Source organism: Copadichromis virginalis, linkage group LG12, assembly GCF_057382275.1.
Source record: "Copadichromis virginalis isolate Kocher_CV1m ecotype Utaka linkage group LG12, C_Virginalis_male_GT1.1, whole genome shotgun sequence".
Taxonomy (NCBI): Eukaryota; Metazoa; Chordata; class Actinopteri; order Cichliformes; family Cichlidae; genus Copadichromis; species Copadichromis virginalis.
Window position 1 is genome coordinate 18,996,274 of NC_140629.1, and position 23,864 is coordinate 19,020,137.

The window sequence follows — 23,864 nt, forward strand, 5'->3', positions numbered from 1 at the left end:
TTTAAATATATGATCTCGATATTAACATATTTTGATAACGCTGTTCAGTGGCTCTTAAACATTGCCCAGTGCTATATACAGATATAGTGCTGGTGGTGGCGTTAGTCAGTAACAGTAGCCATCTTTCTTTTTCACCTGAGTAACCTAAACCAATTTCAATGATATTAAGGATCATCAAGCTGTCACAGAACCTGATGAGGGTAAGTTGTATTTACAAAGAAATTGTATCTTGTTTGCACTTGTACAGTACAAACATCTAGCTTTAGCTTTGGCAAATACACTTTGCAAATATAATATGCTGAAAATGTTTGATGTAAAAGTTTGATGGGAGTTGGTTATCGTCTGGTTTTAGAAGGCACACCTTTGTGTTGCTACTCTTCTGATCATTCTTCTTTTAGCAGCAGCCTGTCTGCAAGACAAGTTAAGGGGCAGTGTGCCATTTATGTATTTTCAATATTCCTGCATAACTTTTGCAGAGTTGCAGAAAGCGTTTTTGTCCATTGTGACATATACGGCTTTATGAAGCTCAGTAGAGTAGAGATTTGTGACCTAGGACCCCTTAACTTACTGTAGAAGGGATCTATAATAACTGGAAGTCCAAATAAGCAAAAGGAAAGCATTTGCTGACTGAAGCAAGACAAAATAGTTTTCAAAGTGTGTTAACTGGTTCTATTCTAGATTTTTATATTTGTTAATGATTTATAGCATAATTTCTTATGTATGTAATTTTGAATATTGAAATGTATATAAACTATAGAAATATACACTTCCTACTCTAAAAGGTATGAGTTTAGTTTGTCCTCTAAGAAAGTGGTATAGCCGTGTGGTTTTGTGTGTGTATGCATGTGAAAGCGCGTATGGCGGTTGTCTCTGTGTGACTGTGGGCGTCTAGAGGAGAGAGAAGCCTCATCTGTTACCAACCCAGCCTGGCCGGCCCGCCGCATGAAGTAGAACGACAGGGTGTCACCGCCGACGACAGTGATGGATGCCCTAAATTCTGTAGGCAACTTGGGCAATTGGACGCATTAACAACAGGCACCTGCTTTCCCCCGTACAAATCTATTAAAAGATAACAGCAATGGCGGCTTCCACACTATTAGTAAATTATAGCTCTGAGTGTGAGGTAAGTAAGCCTCTTTTTCCCCACCTGCCCCCACCTACCTTCTTCTGCTATAGTTTCTAATTGGCAGTCTCACAGTGCCACCTAGTGGCAACAATTTATAATGTGAAGTAATGTTTGAAACGGAACAACAAAGTCAAAAGAGCAGACTAAGTTTGTCTAAGAATCTGATAATTTCACTGTCATGAAGATAAATTCCACTCTCATTGAGTTCAGTACACTGTAAATAGCCATTTACTGTTTACAAATACAAATTTGTATTTGTTTTAAATGTTATATACCTATGTGGTATGTGACTTTTGTTGCCATGATGCCAGGTCTCTCTTGGAAATGAGATTTTTAATCTCAATGAGATTTTTTACCTGGATAAATAAAGGACTAATAAAAAATAAAAATAATTGGAAATGAATGAAAATAAAGATGTTTTTCACGCTGGCCAAATTTCTATCATTCCAAACTCTTTCATTAAAAATATTTTATTTTCACACTTGCAATCAGAACACAAATCACACGCCCCCAAACATGATGAACATATGGTACAAGTTTAACATGGCAACAGCCCTTAAGGTCAGTTTTGTTTATAGCTGTTCACTGACTGTCATAGTGACTGTAGTGCGACCTTAAATCAGTGAACAGTTCATCTTTGTGAGATAGAGTGTGCATGTGTACGCTCGAGAGTGTGTATGTGTGTCAGGTTACACAAGCAAAGTTGTTCTCCAGCTTTCTTCACGTCTTATGGATTTCTCTTGCAAACTAATTTTCCATAAACAAGCCTTTCTTTGGGCTGACTGGGCCAAATGGCCATTGATTTGGGACAATCTGGCCAATATAAAACCATTACGACCTACTCAAGACCTCCTCTATCAAAACATTAACACGACACCATTATGACAAATATCCGGTTATAGCCAGGTACGACGCATAAACGCGTGTCACATAAATTTGCTTTGGATAAATATTTCTGTGTCTGTGAGGAGGGTATGTGTTTGTGAGTTGGCCAAGAATAAAGGGAAGACATGACCAATAAATACTTTTACAGCAAGCAATTTGTCAGGATGTGTAAATGTCCCCAATTCCCAACAGCACTAGAGTAAAATTTACAGTCACTCTGGAAGTGACAATGCACAAAAAAGGACCACTTTTTACTCTCTCTCATCTCCCTCAGACCACTAAAACCTTCCCATAAATCTCCTCCGGTCCCTCCAGATGTCTCCTGTTGTCAGATATCATGCCTTGACAATGCCTTCCACCATCATTGTCTTGACAGAAATATGATATGTGAAACTGCAATGTCGCATCACTTAACATGATTTAGCCTAAGCTAGCCTGCACCATTTTAATCAATCAAAAATGTCACCTTTTTCCCTGTAATGACGGCAGAGGCAAAAGATCCCTGTGTTGGGGTGATCTATAAGACTTATCTAGGCTACTGATTTATGACCACTGCCAGCTAATGTACTAAAGGAGCCTACTCTCTTCCTGTCATCAGGTTTTCTATCAAATTGGCGAATAAGTAGGCCAGTATTCCCTCATGGGCAAGAAAGAAAAGACACTTCATATAGTATGTAAACTCTACAATTATGGCATTATACATGCTTGTAACCCATCCATACTGCACCATCAGGTAAAACTATTATTAGATGTCCTTAAAAACATGTCCTTCACATGCCAGACTCTGGATAATTGTTGCTACTATTTCAATGAGTTTGCTTGCTTATTCATGCTTTGACTAAACTGTGGCCTTTGTCTGTCATTGCTCATTGTTCTGTAAACATTCCAAAGTCTCAGTGGATACCTGAAGCTTTAAGACAAAGTAATCTGGCTTTTATACTTTTGAAACTTCTAAATACATGCCAGAGGAAAACAGTATATCAAAAATTCAAAGATGCGCTGCAGACTTAAACATGGTAAATATCAGTAACAGCAGCAAAAATTAATGAGCTGTCCAAGTTAACCAGTTGTCTGATTATGCGTTCTTTTTTTAAAGTAAAAAATGGTGTAAATGAGAGTATGCACCTTTTTCTTTTTTAAAGAACAGTAGCTGCAATACCTTTATATTCCTGCATGCATCATCTGCTGCACTGGGTCCTTGAGGTTCAGAGTGCCTTTTGGTTTGTTCTGCTAATTGCATTATTAACATATAACAAAATCAATTTTGGCATTTGTAAACTAATTAAGAATAATATGAGATAAGAATAGCAGCGCAAATAATTTTTTACCAAACACAAACAAACAATATGCACACACACAAAGATGGAGGAAGAAATAAAGTCCAGCTGGTGTTGCTAGAGATTGGTGCAAACATCAAACAAAAGAACCAAACAACATTGTAAATTTATTCTTCGAACACACCGACAAAAAAGGTAAACTATATTTAAGAAAAAATATTATTTTTATTATTTATCCTTTACCCATTGTTGCACTTGCACCACTCAATATCTAGCAAGGCTTCCTGGATTTTATTTATTATACAAGTGGACTGGGAACGCTACCTGTAACCACAACAGAGTGACTGGATCCACATGCAAGCAGCTTTACACTGCCCAGCCCAGATGTTGCAAACTCTTTCAGAAGTGCCTCCTCTGGAGGAATGACCTCTGGCCTGCCGTGCCCAGTTTGTCCAAGCTCCCCACTTCCCCAGCAAAGAAGATCCATGTCCACCTCACACTGCATGTCCTGGGAAACAGACCAACAAAACTTAAACAAGTCAGCTTGGTACTTTTTTTCCATTTATGACTTTACCAGTATTCCTGACACATTTTGTTTCTGTTGCATGTAGGTTAAAATGAGAAAATGAGGTGTACACATAAGTAAACAATTTAAAATACTGTTATCCTTGGTGGGTTTGACATAGTGGCTCATAAACCAGTTTTCCATTTGTTACAGGCTCTAGTTAGTGTGACCCTCCAACACAAACAGAATAAAGCACTGCAAACACCAGCTGAAATCAAAGACAACAATGGAGATGTCATTCACCCTGCCCCTGAAGAAGACTGTCCTTTGGGGGGGGTAGTCGGATAGGACTCCCACAATAGGACCCTGGCTTGTTAGTCAGCTGGCAGGGTAACACACGTTGGGTGAGTGCAAAGGTTAGTTGGATAGCAGTAACTTAAAGTAAGCTCACCAGATATACTCAGTCTTATCCATGATATCAGATTTATCTAGCCTCAGAACTCTAGTCAGAACTACAATAGGGATTCTGACCTTAACAAGTCTGTTTCTAGCAGCTTTTCAGCACTTACACACACACACACACACACACACACACACACACACACACACACACACACACACACACACACACACACATATATATATATATATATGATCCATCACTAATAGTGTGTATGAAAGAGGAAATATTTTAATAGCTGTTTGTAAGCACTGGTCTTCTAGTCAGCATTGCGCTTGCATAAAACTAATCAGAAGTTCTCAGCCTTATTTGTAATGAACTGTGGATCACCAATATGCTCCTAAACATGTTTGTTTACAGTCTGCCCTCTGTGCTAATTAGAATGTGACCCTGCACACACACGAAAACACAAATGGAAGGTGGGTGTATGTGTATGCATACACATACATACAAACTCCCCACAGCAATATTAACAGCACAATTCCATCCGACTGATATTGGAATTTTTCGAAAGAGCAAACCAATAGATAACCTATTACAAAACTATAAGAGATCAATAGCTAATTTCTTTGCATTGATTACCACTTGGACATTTAACATGCGCCCTGTGGCCACAATGTGTGTTCCACAAGCTTAGATCCCCATTGGCTCTCATGAGTATTAAAATTATCGATTCAGACAGAGGACTAAAAATGTCAAGCTGTTCATTAATCTTAATAAAGACTGGACTTGACCAAGGCACCCTTTCTCCCAATGCAGGGATACAACCTATCCAACTAGGAGGACATGGCAAAGATTAATGAGCTTCTACTGTGGGATGTGATTTAAGTCTTTGCGATTAATATATCAATTCCAAAAGAACGAGTCTTTTATACCAGCGATTATTTTTACCCAGGGTGCACCTAAAGACAACATTTTAAAATTCATATCAACTGCTTAATAGAAGTTCTTTCTTGCAAAATTTCAATGAAACTTCACAAAACAAGCAGTAATGAGGTCTTTGTGAGCTAGGAAGCAGCATCTGCCATTATGCTACAGATGGTCCTGTGCGGTCCATAATACACCATTTTTATCAGCACTGCCTGACAACTAGTTTCATCTCTCTCTCGTAGATGACTGTCAAAGCATTCGGGGCTGTCTTTAGCTTAATGAGGGCCCTAAGCAGGATATAATTTGCTCACTTTTTTCACTTTTAATTACTTTAATATTTCTGCCACACTTACACTCATATGTTTCCTGTCTTGATTTGCTACATTCATATCCGCTAATCAGAGAGGTATCACATTATTCTGAAGCAAAAGCACTTTGAAACTGGCTCTTTTGCATGCTCACATTAATATATCCTATTACTAAAAGACTAAAAGTGGTATTTTGATGGAGATTGTATTATAAATATTGCAGGACTTTACAATTAAGATAAATCTAACATCCTAATCCATACACAGAAATCTAGAAATCACAATGGCACAGAGATATACATTCTGCTAAATCACAGTGAGCATTTATTAAACATGTCCTCATTCCTTCCATTTTTCATGATGTAGAACTTACTTGGCTTTGGTTTTTCATGCAGGGCCTGCCCTTTTGTATGTTTCAAAGGTCAATCTTAGTTATCTGAATGAACACTCCTGGACTTCAAGCCAATGTCATATAAAAGGGTTTCTGTCTTAAGTTTTACTTTTAATATAAATAAGTAATTCACACAGGTTCACATACATAGTCTCTTCTAAATTTTGGAGAGCTGTAAAATAGGTTCCGTTCTAAGGTTAATTTTGTTTATTAACCAAAAAACAAGAGTTGGATTCCATGTTGCTGCAATCAAAATGCTGTATATTATGAAACAGTAAAAGTAGAAATGCTGGCAGTAACACGTAATTTGGTTGGTAACGACATGCCCAGCAACACCAAACACAAATGGAGAGAAAAAAAGGTGTAGCAGCACTCAGCAACTAGGAACTAACCTGTGGCACTTTTAAAGAGCTTTTCATTTTTTCCATCTTCATTTATCACTCCTCCTTTTCAACTATTCTTTTTCTTTTGGTGGTCTCTAGCATTTCTCACATTGTTGTGATTGTCTGGTTGCTCTGACTTCATTTACCCCTCCTTCCTTCACTGTTTTGAAAATATTGCCAGGGTAACAGTCTCCATGACATTTTCTGTTTGCACTGTATCACCCAACTGAGAGTAATCGAAGTAAGGGACTTTTGGTGGTAATTTCAATATTACTAAATAACATTTCTAACTACCTGAAGCACAGTACACATCCCACAGACAGCAGTGTGAAATCATGTCTTCATCAGAATCAGAATCAGAAACTTTATTGTCATTGTCATGAGAACAACGAAATTAAGAATGGTCCCCGATCATTGCATCATCCCTAGCAATATCAAAATATAAATAAAACAATAAAATTCAATAAATAAAATAGATAGAATACTTAAAATACTAATAAGATATAACAGTAAAACATTCACATACATTCCCACACACATGCTTCAGACCGTGCATAGATTAACACAAGAGTGGCGTGATGGACATTTTTTTGTAGTATTCAGATGTGTTATTGCAGTTGGATAACAGCTGTGTTTGAGTCTATTAGTCCATACCACACAGAGTTTGTGAAATACATCACTGGGGAGTCTTAAAAGGTTTCCCTTTTCTAAATAACTCTCAGATACAGCATGTATAAATAATTTATATTGGCCTACCTGAGTATCCTTGTCTCCATTTCTAGTATCTGCCTTTTGGCTACTTCCTGTTTTACTCTGAAGGTTAGTGTTTGTATCCTGTGTTAACTTTTACTTTCTTTCTCTGTCTTCTCCTAACGGTTGTCGAGAGTCTTAATTTCTCTTTTGCTTGTGCTCTGGTTTCCTTCCTGAATTTAGGACCTCACTCCTAACTCAATATCTGAATGTTTTTACTCATTTTTTTTTTTAAATCTTCATCAACCACAGAATAACCATCAGCTGTGCTTAAAACGTGAAACCAACATTATCAGGTGTTTCTCTTATATGCGTCAACATGAGATTTAGCCTGCTAACTAGACTGACAACACAAGTAGAGGTTATTTAACATTTCTGAACTTTGGATAATGCCTATTAGAAGAAATTAATACCAATAAGTCACACTAGAAGACGTAGCCCTAATGCAACAGCATGTGAACAGCTCAGCTTAAAAAAAAAAAAAAAAAAAGAGTACCAGTGTGTCAAATCAGGATCACCATGAGAGTTAGATACTGACAGAACAGTTATAGAGACAATGAAGGCAACAGTGTTAACAGTAAAGTTTTACATCCATATAGCAGCCATCCCAGGTCTAGTCAGCTGGTTGAAGATTATGTGGGCAAAGAGAAAGCGTGTCTAGTCATCCATTTATGGACAGTAACTGTGAGAAGGATTAGAGTTACTGTAGGTGGTCCAGCCTACATTCAGTCAGTCAACCAAGGGAAAACACTCTCTGACCAGGACAGACAGATTCTATGTTAATTAATGAACTGGGGAGATAACACATAACATGATTTTCTCAGTGAAAACTAGCTAAACATGGCTAACAGTTAATATTAACCATTGCATAATTAGTTACTATGACTCTGTTCAACAAAATAATAAGCTAAACAAAGGGCTGTGCTACAATCACTCTGAAGTGGTCTGGAAGTTCCTGAGACACAAGAAAGCACAGCCATAGATTTTTCAACAGACGCTTGTTTAAAAAGAAAAACAAAAGGTGCCAAAGAGATACGAAAGTCTAAACATAAGTTGAAGATAATAAATATTTATCTAAATATAAATAATTTGGTGATAATCAGGCCAGACTTCACAGTTTTCCTCGCACACAAGTGGACACACTGGCACATTACTGGAAATATTAAGCACAATGAGCACAATCCATATTAGGTAGACTTTGTACTAGGATGTGCATCAGACGTTTGCCTTCTATTCTCTTCTGTCAGGAAAGTGACATAAAAAGAATACTCTGACACACTTGTTTTTGCAATAATGATGCTCCTGTTTTGTTTATAATAACAGATTTTTGTTGTGCTTTTCTAAAATTTGTCCAACTTCAACCTGCGGAAAGTTTAGTCTGCTTGTTTGTTTTTCAGTTTTTTTGCTTTGTTTGTTTCAGTGGAATTATTATGAGTTAGGTGTATGATATGAGTTGGGTTAAGTAAACACAATATAACCAGTTGTCAGAATGTATGCCAGCGTCAGAGGATGAGCTAGCTTGTCTCCATCCTGGCAAAGAGAAAGGTTCACATGAGCATCAGTAACCTTTATTTATCTAGCGTCAAGCTGTAGCTGAGAAAGTACTTCTATTGCTACATTCAATATATATTGTTCTGCCTGTCACAAGATAAACAGTGCTAACGTCTTAGCTTCATTGCCACAGTAATGTGCTACTGCTAGCTATAGTTGACATTAAGTGAACCATTTAGCTTTAACCAACATAAACTTGACATTTCTGTGTTCAGCAGGGAATGTCAATATGCTACGTTGAAAGAACGCACTTACCTAGTTGTTTTTGTTTTGTTTTTTTAAGTTCCAGTTCGATGTTTCCCTTCTTAGCATTTTGGTGACTCAGATTCCCATCATCCCACATTCCAAGAGAGGTTCTGAGCATGTCCATTGTTAGTCCGATTAATCGTAATCTGACCAGTTTAGTTTAGTTTTTGTTTTGTTTGTTTTTTTTTTACATCAGATTTGATTTTTTTTTTATTAATATTATTATTTTACTTCACATTTCCAAATGAATTTGTAAATTAGGGTTAAAACAGTTCACTTTTTCTCCAGAAGCATTTGTCTGTCATTTATGCCATATACGATATACAATAATTCTGTAAAACTCTGTAAAAACCTATTTTTTTATGCTGAATATATTGCTTTTTTTTTTTCTTTTTTTTTGCTATTAATGTAATTTGTTAGCATTTAGGGAATTAAGGAACAGGCTGCTTGCATTGTAGATATAACCTTTATAGAAAGTGGCTGTGTGAAAAGGGTAAGTGCAGAAATTTGGATGCTTGAATTTACCTTGAGTCACTGAGTATATAGCCTATTTTGCTGTCCCTGGGGATAACATAAAACGTGGTTACTATTACAGTTATATATGAAGGCAATTTACTCAGTGTACAAGAATATAACAAATATCAATTTGGGACTTATATCATTTATATAATGCAGATTTTGCAGTGGGAATGGGTATAGTGACTACACAAATTGCACTAAGGAACAGTCGTCTCCCCCTCCCCCCACCCACCAAAAAAAAAGAAAAACTTTCTTGATGATATCATTTATATGATATAAATGATAAATGATGTGGTTCTTATTCTTTTTCTGCTGCTCCCTTTAGGGGTTGTCACAGCAGATCATCTCCCCCTGTCACATACTCTTCCTAGCATCCTTCTCTGTTACGTCAGCCTTCTACATATCCTCCGTTAAAACATCCGTGAATCTTCCCCATGGTCTTCTGCCCGGCAGCTCCATATTCAACTTTTCTTGACCAGTATAACCACTGTTCCTCCCCTCCACATGTCCATGCCCTACCAGTGACGCCTCTCTAACTTTGAATCAAAATGCTCAACCTGAACTGTCTCTCTGATTAACTCATTTGTAATCTTGTCTTTCGTGGTCACTCCCAATGAAAATCTTAATATTTTCAATTCTGCCAACTCTGCCTTGGCCTCCTGTTTTTCTGTGAGTACTACCGTCTCCAAAACACATATTATGGCAGGTCTTGCTACCAATTTGTAAATCTTCCCTATTGTTTTGTGCTATTCTTATTTTGCAAATCACTAGCGAGAATAGTCTCCACCCACTAAACCCTGCCTCCATTCTCTTGTTCTTTTGCTTATTTAAAGGTATTTAAACTCACCTGCCTTCACTACCTCTGCTCCTTGCAGCTTTACTGTTACACCCATCTCACTCTCATTCACACACATGTATTTTGGCTTCTACTGACTTTCATTTGGCTTCTCCCCAGAGCATACCTCCACCCCTCCAGGTTCTCTTCCGCCTGCTCCTTATTCTCACTGCTGATCACAATCTCTTCTGTAAAGATAAGGCTAACCTCATCTGTTAACCTGTCCATCACCATTGCAAACAAAAAGGGGTTTAGAGCAGAAGCATGATGTAATCCCACCCCACGCAATCATCCCCATTTATCTCTGCTGACCACCCAGGTCCCTAATGGTGGGTGAGGCCCTGTCAAGCCTGGAATTAAACATTTGTTCTAGTTTACAACTTTTTAAAATTCCAAGTAATTAAAGTCTAAATTAAATTGTCTGAAGCATTGGTTGGGTGATTTAAGTTTGATTCTAAAAAATACTGGAGGCTCTTTCATGACAGTGGATTAGTCCACCGCATACTTGGACTTCGCATCACAGCTAATTTATTCCATCCACTTGACTGCTCATGTGCACTGTGAGTTGTGTCTTTCCCCATTAAAGCTATTTCAGGGTATTACAATAAAGAAGAGAAAGCAAGGAGACAGAAAGAAAGCAAACTGAGGGAAGTCAGATATTAACAAATGTCTTTCAAAGAGAAAGAAAGTGGTGAACACCACACAACTAACAGGTTAAGATTGAATTAGCTAAGAGGAGTTGTTAATGACAGTGAGTCAATGTAATATGTGACACTGTATCTATTAAAATGTTCTAGCACAACAACAAAAAGGCAGATAATGGAGTAACAGTAGGTCCATCTCCAAATGATATGACCTCATGTTGTGGCAACTAAAAGTTATTCCAAGCAATCATTTGTATCAATAGAAGTTCCAATAGATAGCTTAGCAACACTAACAGCAAGTACCATTAAAGACCAGTGGTTTTTAGCTGGTGTGCCATGAGGTCAGCAAGCCATTTTGGTGAACGTAGTGCAGGCAGTGAACCCAGGCTGATAAAATTTATTTTTAGAATATCACAATGGCACTGTTCCTTAATTTAAAAAAATAAATAATTTTAGTTTGTTGGTAGTTATTTTTTATGGCAATTCATGTGTTCATTACTGTCAGGCAGCTTACTAACATGAACAGTCAGCGATGTTGAGTCAGTGTACAGTCAGTGATTACTTAATTATTCAGTGCCCACGAGACCATTAGACTACTGTATAACTTTTGTATTTGTATTAACATTAAAAGAACACTTACAGAGAATGGCTATAGCAGACCATAAACCTAGTTTAAAGCAATGCATTTTAATATACTGCTATTAGGTGTACTCAGCCAAGGTACTATTATTATAGTGTTATAGTGTCATAGACACAAATACGTTTTAAGAATTATCAAAACAGAAATCAAGACAATGAAACTATTTACAGTTATTATGCTGTGTATTAGGCTGTCCGCTGTTTAAGAAGCTAACATCAAACCTGTATGCTTCATTCTAGCAGAGGGTCTGTCTATGTTGCAGGTAGTGAGCAAGAAGACAAGAAAGAAGATGACAGAAAAAAGAGAGGAAAATGAAGGTTTCCCTGAGCCCGGTGGAAAGAATGACAATAGAGAAAATGGTATTAGAAAACAGCTTTTAAAAAAATAAGATTGCATTTTAAGTTTGTTTTCATTTTTTTTAATATCACGGAAATAAAACCTAATTAAAATTTGCAAAAAATCATACAATCTTGAAATTGATATGCAAAGCAACACTCATGTAACTATAAAGTAATTGTGGACACGATGGTGAAATAAAAGTTGAACTGTGAAACTTTTCAGACTTATTGAAAATCATTTGTTTTCAATTAAATGTGGTATATGAAAAGCTGCTGTTTTATTAGTAACATTACTGGCTACCCTAATGACCACTACTGATTGCTACTGACAGTTGTTGAAGGATTCCTGAGAAAGTGCGTGTGTGCTAGAGTACCCTGTCAGCGGACCTGTATTTATGAATGAAACTAATGCGCTTTAAAAACAGGGAACAGGGAATCTTCCTCACAATCCAGCTTCCTGTGACCACTCTCTCCGTTCTACAGCGGATGGCAGTAGAGGTCTTCCAGCAGTAACGACCCTCCTGGGCGTGGTCTTCTGCTCACCACAGTTTACGACAAACGCCATAGTGTCTCGGCCAAGGAGTAGCGTGTAGTGGAAACGTTTGTTAAGTAGTAACAGTCTTTTATTTTTTCATATTATTGTGCCTGAACCGCTTTGCTACGATGCCTTCAGTTGAAAGCTTTACTGTCGCATATGACGCAGTGAATGAATTCGTGACTTTTTCGGAGGGAGACACTATAACAGGGACTGTAACTCTGGCCTTATCCAAGGAAACCTCAGTTCAAAGCCTGTTTATCAAGGCGAAAGGGGACGCTAACGTCCGGTGGTCTCAGAAGAGCGGTGACCATACTCATACGTACTCTGCGCACACAAGATATTTCAAACTAAAGGAATTTTTAATCCCAGAGGGCGCCAGCGGTATGTAACACACTTTACAGTCTTCTTGTAAATGTTTGTTTTTGCAATGTATTGTAAATGTATTTGCAAAAAAACAAAACAAAAACCCGACAACGAAACAACAACAAAGAATTAAAGGTATTCAATTAATCTTTAGTGTTGCAAATGTAGAAGGAGCTATCAATTTTTGGCAAAGTAATTAGGCAATTACTTTTACACAGCGCACAAAAACACTGTGACGTCAGACACATTCACACTCACTTTTTTCATCTGCGTAAATAAATCACATGGCTGATGATATGTGCCATGGTGATCCATAAATATGATCACAAGTTTATTTAATTATTTTCAACCCAACAAAACTAATAACAAAAACATGATGCTGATGCTATGAACACTCTACACACATGAGTCAAGATGCAGAAAAACTGCTCACGGAAACGCTGCACACTCCAGTTATCATAGTTATCATAGTTTTCGTTTCCCTCTCTTTTATGATTTCCCAGACAGATAATGTGTAGCTTGCTCATCAGCTCAGAAGAGACCACAACCTAACATCTAACATTGTTTTCTGAAAACTTCCCCAGACAGTGGCAAAGACTTGCACTTTCATATTCAATTCAGCTTCTCCATCAAGTAGTTTTAGCCGTTTCATACAGGGTTCAGCATATTAGTTTTCACAGGCGTGCTCTATATCTCAACAATGGCTCATATTAGGATGACAGTTTTACCAAACAGGTCAAGTGCCTCTATGCATGTCATTAGTTTAAATATTTACCCATTTTACTTAATCTCATATGTCATTGTACTGAATTTGAGCAACCCTAAGCTTAATGCAGATTACTTTTAACAATTATCCACCTCAATTAAATCTATGGTCTGGAGCACAGGCTGTTGTCGAACAGGGCAAGCTAAAGAATAAACATTTTGTGTCAGCAAGGGGTAGGGGAAAGCCATTCACCAGAGCATATCTTAAGTGCTGCTGATGTGGGCTGGCGTCCTCCACACGCTCTTCAAGGCTGGTATGTTTTCTGAAAACTTCTAACACTTGAATCTCTTCCATTTATAAGCCTGCGATTAACCGCACGGCTCAGGTCCGCGTGAAACCCGCGCAAGCAAAGCTGATTACACAGCAAGCAAGACACGAAGTAGGCAAAGTTCTTCATGTTTCTCGTGCACGGGAGAGAACCGGACAAACGCCGTTCCTTCGCTTGACCCCAGTTGCTCTCGTCCGCTCCCCCGTAACACTGCTCTTTTATTGAGGTTACATGAATATGCATAGGTTCATTAACATATGACGTCTACATACACACAAAGAGTACCTTGCCTGTGTGTGTGTGTGTGTGTGTGTGTGTGTGTGTGTGTGTGTGTGTGTGTGTGTGGGGTCAGAGTGTGACCCCATAAATGACTTCCCTAAACCTGCTGGTCTGGAAGTCCAACAGTTCATCTAAACAAAAGGCACTTAGACTAAAACCTACCATAAAACAATAAGAGAAGGTACGACCTCTCCCATGCTCCCAGAGTGCTCTCTAATGCACACAAAGTTTGCAGACTATTAAGGATCAAACCTCTACCAATCTACAACTAATTATAAAACTCTAAGCATATATAAGTAGATATTTCTAAGCATAAATGACAATCAACAATACAAAACCTAACACTATTTATCGAGGTAAAAAGTCTCATTGACATTAAAGAATCAGAATCAGAAACTTTATTGTCATTGTCATGAGAACAACGAAATTAAGAATGGTCCCCGATCATTGCATCATCCCTAGCAATATCAAAATATAAATAAAACAATAAAATTCAATAAATAAAATAGATAGAATACTTAAAATACTAATAAGATATAACAGTAAAACATTCACATACATTCCCACACACATGCTTCAGACCGTGCATAGATTAACACAAGAGTGGCGTGATGGACATTTTTTTGTAGTATTCAGATGTGTTATTGCAGTTGGATAACAGCTGTGTTTGAGTCTATTAGTCCTTGCTCTGATTGCCCTGTACTGAGGGCAACAGTTCGAACAGGGAGTGGCCAGGATGTGAGGTGTCTTTTATGATGTTTTGGGCCTTTTTAAAACAGTGGGCGTTGTGTAGAACTTCCAGTGTGGGGAGAGGGCAGCCAGTGATCTTTTGGGCGGTGTTAATGATCCCTTGGAGTGCTTTCCTCTGAGCCCCTGTGCAGCTAGTGTACCAGATGCATAATGCAGTAAGTTAGAACACTGTCAATGGTGGCTCTGTAGAAGGACACCAGCAGTCTCTGTGTGATGTTATTCCTCCTGAGAATTCTCAGGAAGTACAGTCTCTGTTGGGCCTTTTTCAGCAGCTCGGAGGTGTTCACACTCCAGGAAAGGTTCTCCTCTATATTGACTCCCAGGAAGCGGAAGCTTGCCACCCTTTCTACACAGTCCCCATTTATGAATAGTGGTTGGATCTCTGCCTTTTTCCTTCTGAAGTCTATTATGAGTTCTTTGGTTTTTGAAGTGTTGAGGAGGAGGTTATTGGCCTTACACCATGACGTCAGCTGCTCCACCTCGTCTCTGTACGTAGACTCGTCTCCCTTGGAAATGAGCCCCACCACTGTGGTGTCATCTGCAAATTTCACAAAGATGTTGCTGTGGTGGCGAGGAGTGCAGTCGTGTGTGTAGAGAGAGTAGAGCAGTGGACTGAGCACACAGCCCTGGGGTGAGCCAGTGCTGAAGCTCAGGGCTGAGGATGTGTGATGGCCAACTCTGACTCTCTGTCTACGGCCCGAGAGGAAGCTATTGATCCACATGCAGGTGCTGTATGGAAGCCCCAGGTCTTGTAGCTTGGCCACCAGTTTGTGTGGAAGGATGGTGTTAAAAGCTGAGCAGTAATCCACGAAGAGCATCCGCACATAGCTACCATGCTCTTCCAGGTGAGTTAATGCAGCATGGAGTGCTGTGGCTACAGCGTCTTCCGTGGATCGGTTTGCTTTGTAGGCAAACTGGTGTGGATCCAGGCTGCGGGGCAGGGCTGCTGTGATGTGTCTGCGGACCAGCTTCTCAAAGCATTTCATTACCACTGGGGTGAGTGCCACCGGTCTGTAGTCATTCAGGCCGGTGATGTGGGGCTTCTTAGGCAAGGGGACTATGGTGGAGGACTTCAGGCAGAGTGGGACAGTCGCCTGTGCGAGGGATTTGTTGAAAATCCTGGTGAAGATCCCAGCCAGCTGTCCTGCACAATCCCTCAATATTCGACCTGGCACACCATCAGGACCCGCCGCCTTCCTCGGGTTAACAGCCAAGATGTATTTTTAACATAGTTAACTTTTAACTGTGTATTTATTGGCATTTATTAGTCTTTATTAGTATTCATAGTATATTTGGTGTATATTTGGTGTGTTCTTGGATACTGCTGGATTTTGAGAAATTTCCCCTGGCGATGAATGTATTTTTTTTTCTTTCTCTTCTTTGCAAAAAAATATAACATTTCAAAGACACGTTTCTCAAACAGAATACACGTGAATGGGAAACAAAACATGTTATATTAAATACTTTTATATTTAATTGTTAGTGTTGAAGTTCTAATTTATAATTTAATAAATGTAATAATAATAATGTGTGTTCTGTGAAGAAAGTTCAAGTGACTCAAAAGAAATGGGTTGATTATACTTTAGAAAAAACAGTAAGTACAATAATGCACATGTAAAAAATCTGTGCTTTCCTTATTTTCTATATAAATCCTGTTAACTACAGTCTATTTATCAATATATTACACGTTTAAAAAAAAATCTCACACACACACACACACACACACACACACACACACACACACACACACACACACACACACACACACACACACACACACACACACAGAAACAGGACACCTGTTCTTAAGCATACCTTTCTTTTGTACTTTGGGGACAAACCTACTATCAACTTAACACTTAAACATTCATCTGTTTTTTTTGCTTGTTTTTATTTTACATAATTTTGTGTATATTTAACATTTTGAAATATAATTTCGATACAGAAACATGAGCGTTTAAGCATGTTAGTTGGTCAAACTGGAGTCATAGACTGTATTAGAAGCCCAATATAGAATCTTTATTTACAATCAGCAGCTACAAAAAGCATCTAATTTCTCCTTTTTTTGTCTCTTTATTCGTGGTTAAAGCAGACTGCAAAGTGTCTAAGTAAATTACAGGAGTCACAGGAATGTAGAGGACAAAACTTGTAATACTAAAGTGCAGTAGAAAAGTATTGAATAGTAATCGTTATGTACCTGTATTTGAAAATTTTACAATACTTCATTTTCCTTCATTTTCAGAAACGGTTTTGCCCCAAGGGATTCATGTCTACAGATTCAGTTTCCAAATACCACCAGGGTAAGTACAGTTAGTCAGCTGACCAAAACAATGGTTTGCATTTACACTTTAACAGTGATTCGAACAAACACAAAAAGTGGATCAATAAAATAGCAGCAACTCAGGGCATTTAGGCATGTAGATATGGTTAAGACGATGTGTTGAAGTTTGAACTTAGTGTCAGAATGGCGAAGAAAGATGAGTTAAGTGAATTTAAATGTGGCATCTTTGTTTGTCCCAGAGTATTTTTTCAGTATCTACTGAGTTTTTCTTACACAACATCTCTAGGGTTTACAGCGTAAATATCCAGTTAGCAGCTGTTGTCTAAGTGAAAATTGCTCATGTCAAGTCAGAAGAGAATGAAAAGGCTGCTTTGAGCTGATATGAAAAGTAACTCAAAAATCACTCATTACAACAAGCGTATAAGTAGAATATCTGAATGTACAGCACGTTGAACTTTGAAGTAGATGGGCTACAGCAGCAGAAACCACACCTATCAACTGAGAATTCATCCTTCTTTAGCAACATTTCATGCTGCTGCTGCTGGTGTAATGGCTTGAGGGATATTTTCTTGGCACACTTTGGAACCCTTAGCTTGAGCTGACAATCATTAGAGGCTACTTGAGTATTGTGGCTGGCCATATCCATCCGTTTATAACCACATTGCTGTTTCCAGCTTTGTGAGATACCATGTCACAAAGCTCATATCGTCTCAACCTGGTTTCTTGAACATTATGAGTTCACTATAGCATAATGGACCAAAATCTCCAAGGAATAATCCCAGCATGTTGTTGAATCTGTGCCACAAAGAACTGAGGCAGTTCTGAAAACAAAAGGGGTTCAAACCATCACAAGTAAGGTGTACTTCATAACTTGACTGCTGAATGTGTACATGCGTTGGAAACATGATGTTATTTCACTTGACATTGCATAACTTAAAGTCTGCTGTTTCCCTACACAGAAGCATGCCTTCATTCTTCAGAGGGACTCATGGAAAAATTGTCTACAAGCTAGAAGCAAAACTGTTAAGGGGCTGGAGGATGAACAGTACAGCAGAGAAGGAGATCAAATTTGTCTCCAAATGTGTTCCAAACCTTCATTCTCTGATGGTGTGTACAGTACTTAAAAATACATTCAGCCATCTTTGATATGTTGTGTATTCTCCCGCTACGTGGTATGCACTCAGTGCCAACCGTCCTTCTTGTACACGTAGCACTTCTTGGGGGGTTCATATACGAGAAAAACAATGGTTGTTTCAAATAATGGCCATTATTGGCCAGATAATTCTACTTTCATTTGTTCAAGGTAGGCGATACAGCTCTGAGAACTATCCACGAACACACTGTAATGGAGGTGAAATGTTTCCCAGCAGAAATGTTAACAATCCAAAAGACTCAGCTCTAATTATTAACAGTAATGACCGGTGCATTCCGTTTAAAGTGTTACCTGGTTGATCCAGCTCCATCAGTTAAAGCAGTGACAGGTGAAACGAATAGAATTGATAATCTTGTCATAATGCAGTGCTGCTATCCTTGTAATACACACCAACGTACCATAACCATGCTAAAGACCCAGCATATGCCTTCAGCAAGGCAATCCCGATAGCAGTGGTCTCCCCACAGCAGGATAATATGCCCTGCCCCACAAGAAAGAGGTTTATACCCAGGCCCCCAAAACACCAACTGTCTTCTGCTTTCTGCCAGGCCTCTTAGGACTGTTTTGCTTGTTTATTCCACTGTAGTCACCGCAAGTTGGTTCAACGAACAAAAAGATGGGTTTTTTCTCAAAAGGACACGTACACATGGATGTAACTGTGGACAGGATCGGTTACGCAGCAGGTATTAAAATTTCTTTTCAAATGTTGTAGGTCTCAATTCGTTTTATACTCTTTTCTCATTATACCAAAAAATATTTTTGTGTGGTTGAACATAGGCAGAGTTCAATAAATTAGCTAATAATGGAGGATGCAAAAAGACTATTGAGATCATAGTTGACAAACTTTTCATTCCCATAATGTAGAAACTATCCAATTTATTGGCATCTTGTAAGTAAAGAGATATTAATATGTTATCTGCTTTATTTAATGTATTTTGTCCATTCCAGTGCCCCAAAGGCCAACTTGATCATTTGGCATCCAGGGAAACCTATTTGCCACAGTGTTAATACAACTGCAAGTTAAGCCTGTACTCTTAAGAAATAAGAAATCTAGGGATGTTGCCTACCTTGCACTTTCAGAAATTCCTTTCCAATAGTTTGACTTTAAGTAATAGGTGTTGTGACTTTCTGGTGTATATTAGACAATGGCACTTTAGTCAACTGAAAAATGTAAAGACAATTGTATTTAAAATCTTCTTTTTTTTTTTTTACAGGTGAAACAATAGTGGTTCTTGCTAAAGTTGACAATTCTTCATCCAGTGACATGACACCGAAATTTAGCTTAATACAGAAAGTCGTGTACCATGCCAATGGCAGAACCAAACATGAGAATACAGTTTGTCATAAAGTTGCTGACAACTGTATTAAACCAAAAACACGGAAGGAGCTCAGATGTGAAATAAAGATTCCTAGTGATTACATGCTGACAATCCAGAACTGTGATATTATCTCAGTGGAATACTGTGTAAAGGTATGTAGTACTGTATCCTAAAGCAAAACTTGAATTTTTGTGGGAACCGATATTATGATTTATGCATGACAGAGCCATTTGTAATTAACTGTGTGAACAGCAATGAATATCATTGAGGAAGTGGCGTTCAGATGTTCTCTTGTTGCTTTTCCAGTGTAAAAATAAAAGCATCATGTACTAATGAGACAGATTTACATATATTTTTCTTTCTCCTAGGTATATCTGGACATCAGCTTTGCTTTTGATCCAGAGATTCTGTGCCCAGTGGTCATTTTACCTCCTGGCTTGGCTCCTGGCTGTCTGAGTAATATAAATGTAGGTCCCTATCCAACAGGTGCTATTGGGGGTCCAAGCAACAGTGACTTCCCTCCCCCCACAATGCCCATGGGCCTTCAATCTATGTCTCCACATTCAGGCAGTTATGGATATCCAGGAGTCCAAAGCTATTCAGCACCACCACCACCTATATACCCAAATAACCCTGCTGTATATGGTGGACCAGCGGGTGTGCAAACTTCTCAGCCAACACACATGTTTGGAAGCTACAATAACCCAGTGCCACAGGTGCCTTCGCCATATGGAACTCCATTTTCATCTTCATTATCTTCTGTCCTGCACCCGCCACCACCCCCAACACCACCCCAACAATTTCACCAACCCCCATCTGCCCTTGAGAGCCAGCCATCTCCTTCTATTCAATCTCCAGTACCTCCTGCGTACAACATGCTGCCTTCTGCACCAGTGATGAATGTAGACTTCCTGTCTCAGTCAGATGGAGCTCCTCCATCATACTCACTCCTTTTCCCAGACAAATCTGATGCAAAATAACTGACTAAATGCTAAATGGTCAATTAGTGAGTTATTTAGTTATAAACTAAACCTGTGTAGGTACAGATTTGACATTAGACCACCCCTATTATGTCTTGAACAATTTTTTATTAAAATGAAATTGTTAATGTATGCAGTATTTATCATTTAGTCACCTATATACTGGACTTTATATACTGGGCATAAATAAGACTTTTGCACTGCATGTGATTTAATGAGCAGGTCAGGTCACTCATTAACTTTGTACAGCTACTTATGCCTTAATTATCATGGTGCACTGTATTTTGCATTGTTCAAAGTGCCCTTTTCAGTATTAATATCTACCTCACTGCTCTATTTAGTAGGGGTGGGGGAAAAAATCGATACTGTGTAGTATCGTGATATTTTGTTTGCTAATAATGTATCGATACAGGGACAGCAGAAATCGATATTTTGTTACAAAAAAAGTTTTTGTGGACTGGACTGACTTCAGAGCATGTTGATCCTTTTTCTGAGCAAGAATCCTGACATTCCTTCACTGTCCAAATGTGTTTAACTTTTTTTTTTGACAGCAATAAACATGACAGTTTACTGATTTTAATGTAAGACATGTTTTATTTTAATTAAGTTTAAAACTTTTTTATTTAATGTAAAATTATATTTTGTTTTAATTTACTTTCAAATTCTTCAGTTGCTGAATGGGCTGCATAGTTTTCATAAATTACATAGTTTAGAATAGTTATAATTGTACCAGATGGTTGCATTCAGTTAAGTTGGACTAGACTGTAATACAAACCGTTCAGTTTGTCAACAATAAAACTGACTGAAATGAGAGAAGGACTGAGTGCGAGACTTTGATATTAGATAAATGAATATTGATAAAGTTTACCTTTATGTACAGAATCTGAATATCGCAAAATATTTTAAAAAATTGCAATAATATTGTATCGTGGGATGTATGGTGATTCCCACCTCTACTATTTAGAGGAATATTATAACAAAATTGCCAACACTGCATCAGGCTTTTTAGATATATATATATATATATATATATATATATATATATATATATATATATATATATATATATATATATAGATATATATATATATATATATATATATATATATATATATATATAAATAAGAGACATATTTATTTCCTCTATACTTTAGTGTGTTGAGTTTATCTCAGTTCAATGCAATTTTACCTATGTAGCGTCAAATCACAACAACAGTCAAAGCGTTTAATATTTTTCCTACCTCTGTTATAAATATTTATTATTATAAAATGTTACAATATTATTTTTTTGCAAACTGCCAGTTTTTTCTCTGAGTTGTAGAGCTGAATAAAGTTATGTGAAGTTTATTTTTTGAATAGTAGTAATTAGTTAATTTTTTTTATATGGTAGAGCATGTCCACAATAGTCAAACTGATAGTAAGTAATCTCATTCATCTGATTTTTTCAATCTTATCAGGCAACTCTCTTTAACAGTGTGAAATCTTGTTCTAGTCTAATACCCTTGGCCGTCAAACAATTTTGAAGACAGATTTACTCTGAATACCAAACCAAAATTGCGCAAGTCCTTCCTGCTGTGCAATAGCTGAGGTGATTTGCTTAAAGCAATGTTGTAAAAATGTTGCAACTGTTTTACATGGGTTAGGCAGTTGGATATGTTTTCTTCTTTCTTTTTTAAACCTCATGCTTTAGGCAAAGGCAGACAATCATTTGTAAATTCAGCTGGCTGGCATCAAAGAAAGCAGTCCATTTGACCAACAATCTAGCATGTCTCCAATACAGGACTTCAGTCTCACTTATGAATCGGTCAGCAATGATGACATTTTTCCTGGAGGAGACACTATCGTAGGCACAGCTACTTAAAGAAAAAAAATACATACAATACATAAATAAACTGAAATAACTGATAATAAACTGAAAAGACAAAAGACAATGGACTTCATTCACGACTAGTTCATATGTATAAATCTCACACATAAACTCTGTGGATGAATGTTTCACAGAGAAATCTGTGATTCATTGGGACTTTCTTATCTGAATTTATCTGTAATAATAATAATGGATTGGATTTATATAGCGCTTTTCAAGGCACCCAAAGCGCTTTTACAATGCCACTATTCATTCACTCTCACATTCACACACTGGTGGAGGCAAGCTACAGTTGTAGCCACAGCTGCCCTGGGGCAGACTGACAGAAGCGAGGCTGCCATATCGTGTACTCATTGAACAAATTGTTAGACCCTGTGTACAAGCAGATGATGAAGACCTGGATGTGTTATGTTAAAGTCAAGCAAGGAAAAATAGTGGTTGGAGACTGCAGTACAACCAAAATTATCCCAAATGTGTACATCAAAAGCAAGATCTTGTTGTCTCTTAAATGGTTGCTTCAAACATGGGGACCTGATCTGCAACCATTTTCAGGTCAGTGATTTAAATGAAAATGACAATAGGAAGACAGAAGGTAATGCCTGTCACATGCCTGTCTCCCAGTACTCGTGACAGGCATAAACCTACTATGGTCATATTGTTTATGAGGAAACAAATATGTGAGCTTTACTTCACAGATAACATAATTATTTTGCTTCTACTTTGTACCCTCAATATTTACGGAGTACAAAGGAGCAGTAATAAACTATTGGTCAAATTCATCATGTATTTAATAACAACTATGAAAAGTGGGGACAGTGCTTTTCAGCTGTGGTACCAAGCTCTGAAACTGTTAATCACTCCACCTCCACCTGCTCATGATTAGATAGAATTGTGGAACATCTTTGTCTAAATAATGTAGGCTAATCTGGACAGAGGTGATCTTAATCATTACTAAATTTATAGGCATACTGGTAATCTACAAAAATGCCATTATAGCTATGATAACCTATGCAACTGCGGTCTATATTGCTAATAATATCATTCACCAGCATCTTTGCACATTCACAACTGCTTTTGTTGTTATGGTGCTTAGGTTACTGCCAATACTTGTGGGAGGTACTGATGACAGAACCAGGGTGTACAAAAGAGTAACATCCCTAACGTAGCATGCAGCCATCACAGACATGCATACTTAACCTGTCACGTACAAAAATGTCATCTACATTATAAGTGTCATGATGTGTGCTGTGGCAGGCAGGATGTAGGACCCAAAAGCAGGACTCTGAGACAGAATGACAAACTAAAGGCGGCAGCTTCATTGCTGGAGAACGTATGAACATGAAATACAACTGAACTAGAAACTCAAAAACAGAAACACTACCTTACTAGAAGCACAGAGAAGAAAGAAAAAAAACAGCACAGTGAGGGTATGACACTTCAGGACTTAAAAACACAGGCAGGACAACGAGAGGATGGGGAACAGGTGGTAACACAGCTGGGACAAATTAGACCTAACGACACACACTGATGGAGGTAAAACATAATCTCTAATAGCAAGAAACTAAACAATTT

At 37.9% G+C, this 23,864-nt stretch overlaps 2 protein-coding genes across 4 annotated transcripts in view; one reads left to right on the forward strand and one right to left on the reverse strand.

Annotated features, from left to right (window-relative positions):
- The window catches only part of LOC146696829 (uncharacterized), a 311,434-nt gene extending 302,562 nt beyond the window's left edge, over positions 1-8,872 (reverse strand). The window contains exons 1-2 of one of the 3 annotated variants that reach the window (XM_085475149.1): positions 8,762-8,872; positions 3,613-3,796 (exon numbers count right to left, since the gene is read on the reverse strand). In XM_085475149.1, the coding sequence (XP_085331275.1) occupies positions 3,613-3,793 (181 nt within the window). In that variant the 5' untranslated portion in view covers positions 3,794-3,796; positions 8,762-8,872. Of the gene's footprint in view, positions 1-3,170; positions 3,242-3,612; positions 3,797-6,214; positions 6,356-8,761 lie in introns of those variants that run through there. The other 2 variants (XM_085475148.1, XM_085475150.1) reach the window with 2 other exon arrangements.
- Positions 8,873-12,286: 3,414 nt separating this feature from the next.
- On the forward strand, positions 12,287-21,421 carry LOC146696831 (arrestin domain-containing protein 3-like). The gene is made up of 6 exons (XM_085475151.1): positions 12,287-12,647; positions 16,935-16,992; positions 17,933-18,080; positions 18,713-18,809; positions 19,341-19,597; positions 19,814-21,421. The coding sequence occupies exons 1-6, from the start codon at positions 12,392-12,394 to the stop codon at positions 20,423-20,425; spliced, it is 1,428 nt and encodes a 475-aa protein (XP_085331277.1). The 5' UTR covers positions 12,287-12,391; the 3' UTR covers positions 20,426-21,421.
- The last annotated feature ends 2,443 nt before the right edge of the window (positions 21,422-23,864 follow it).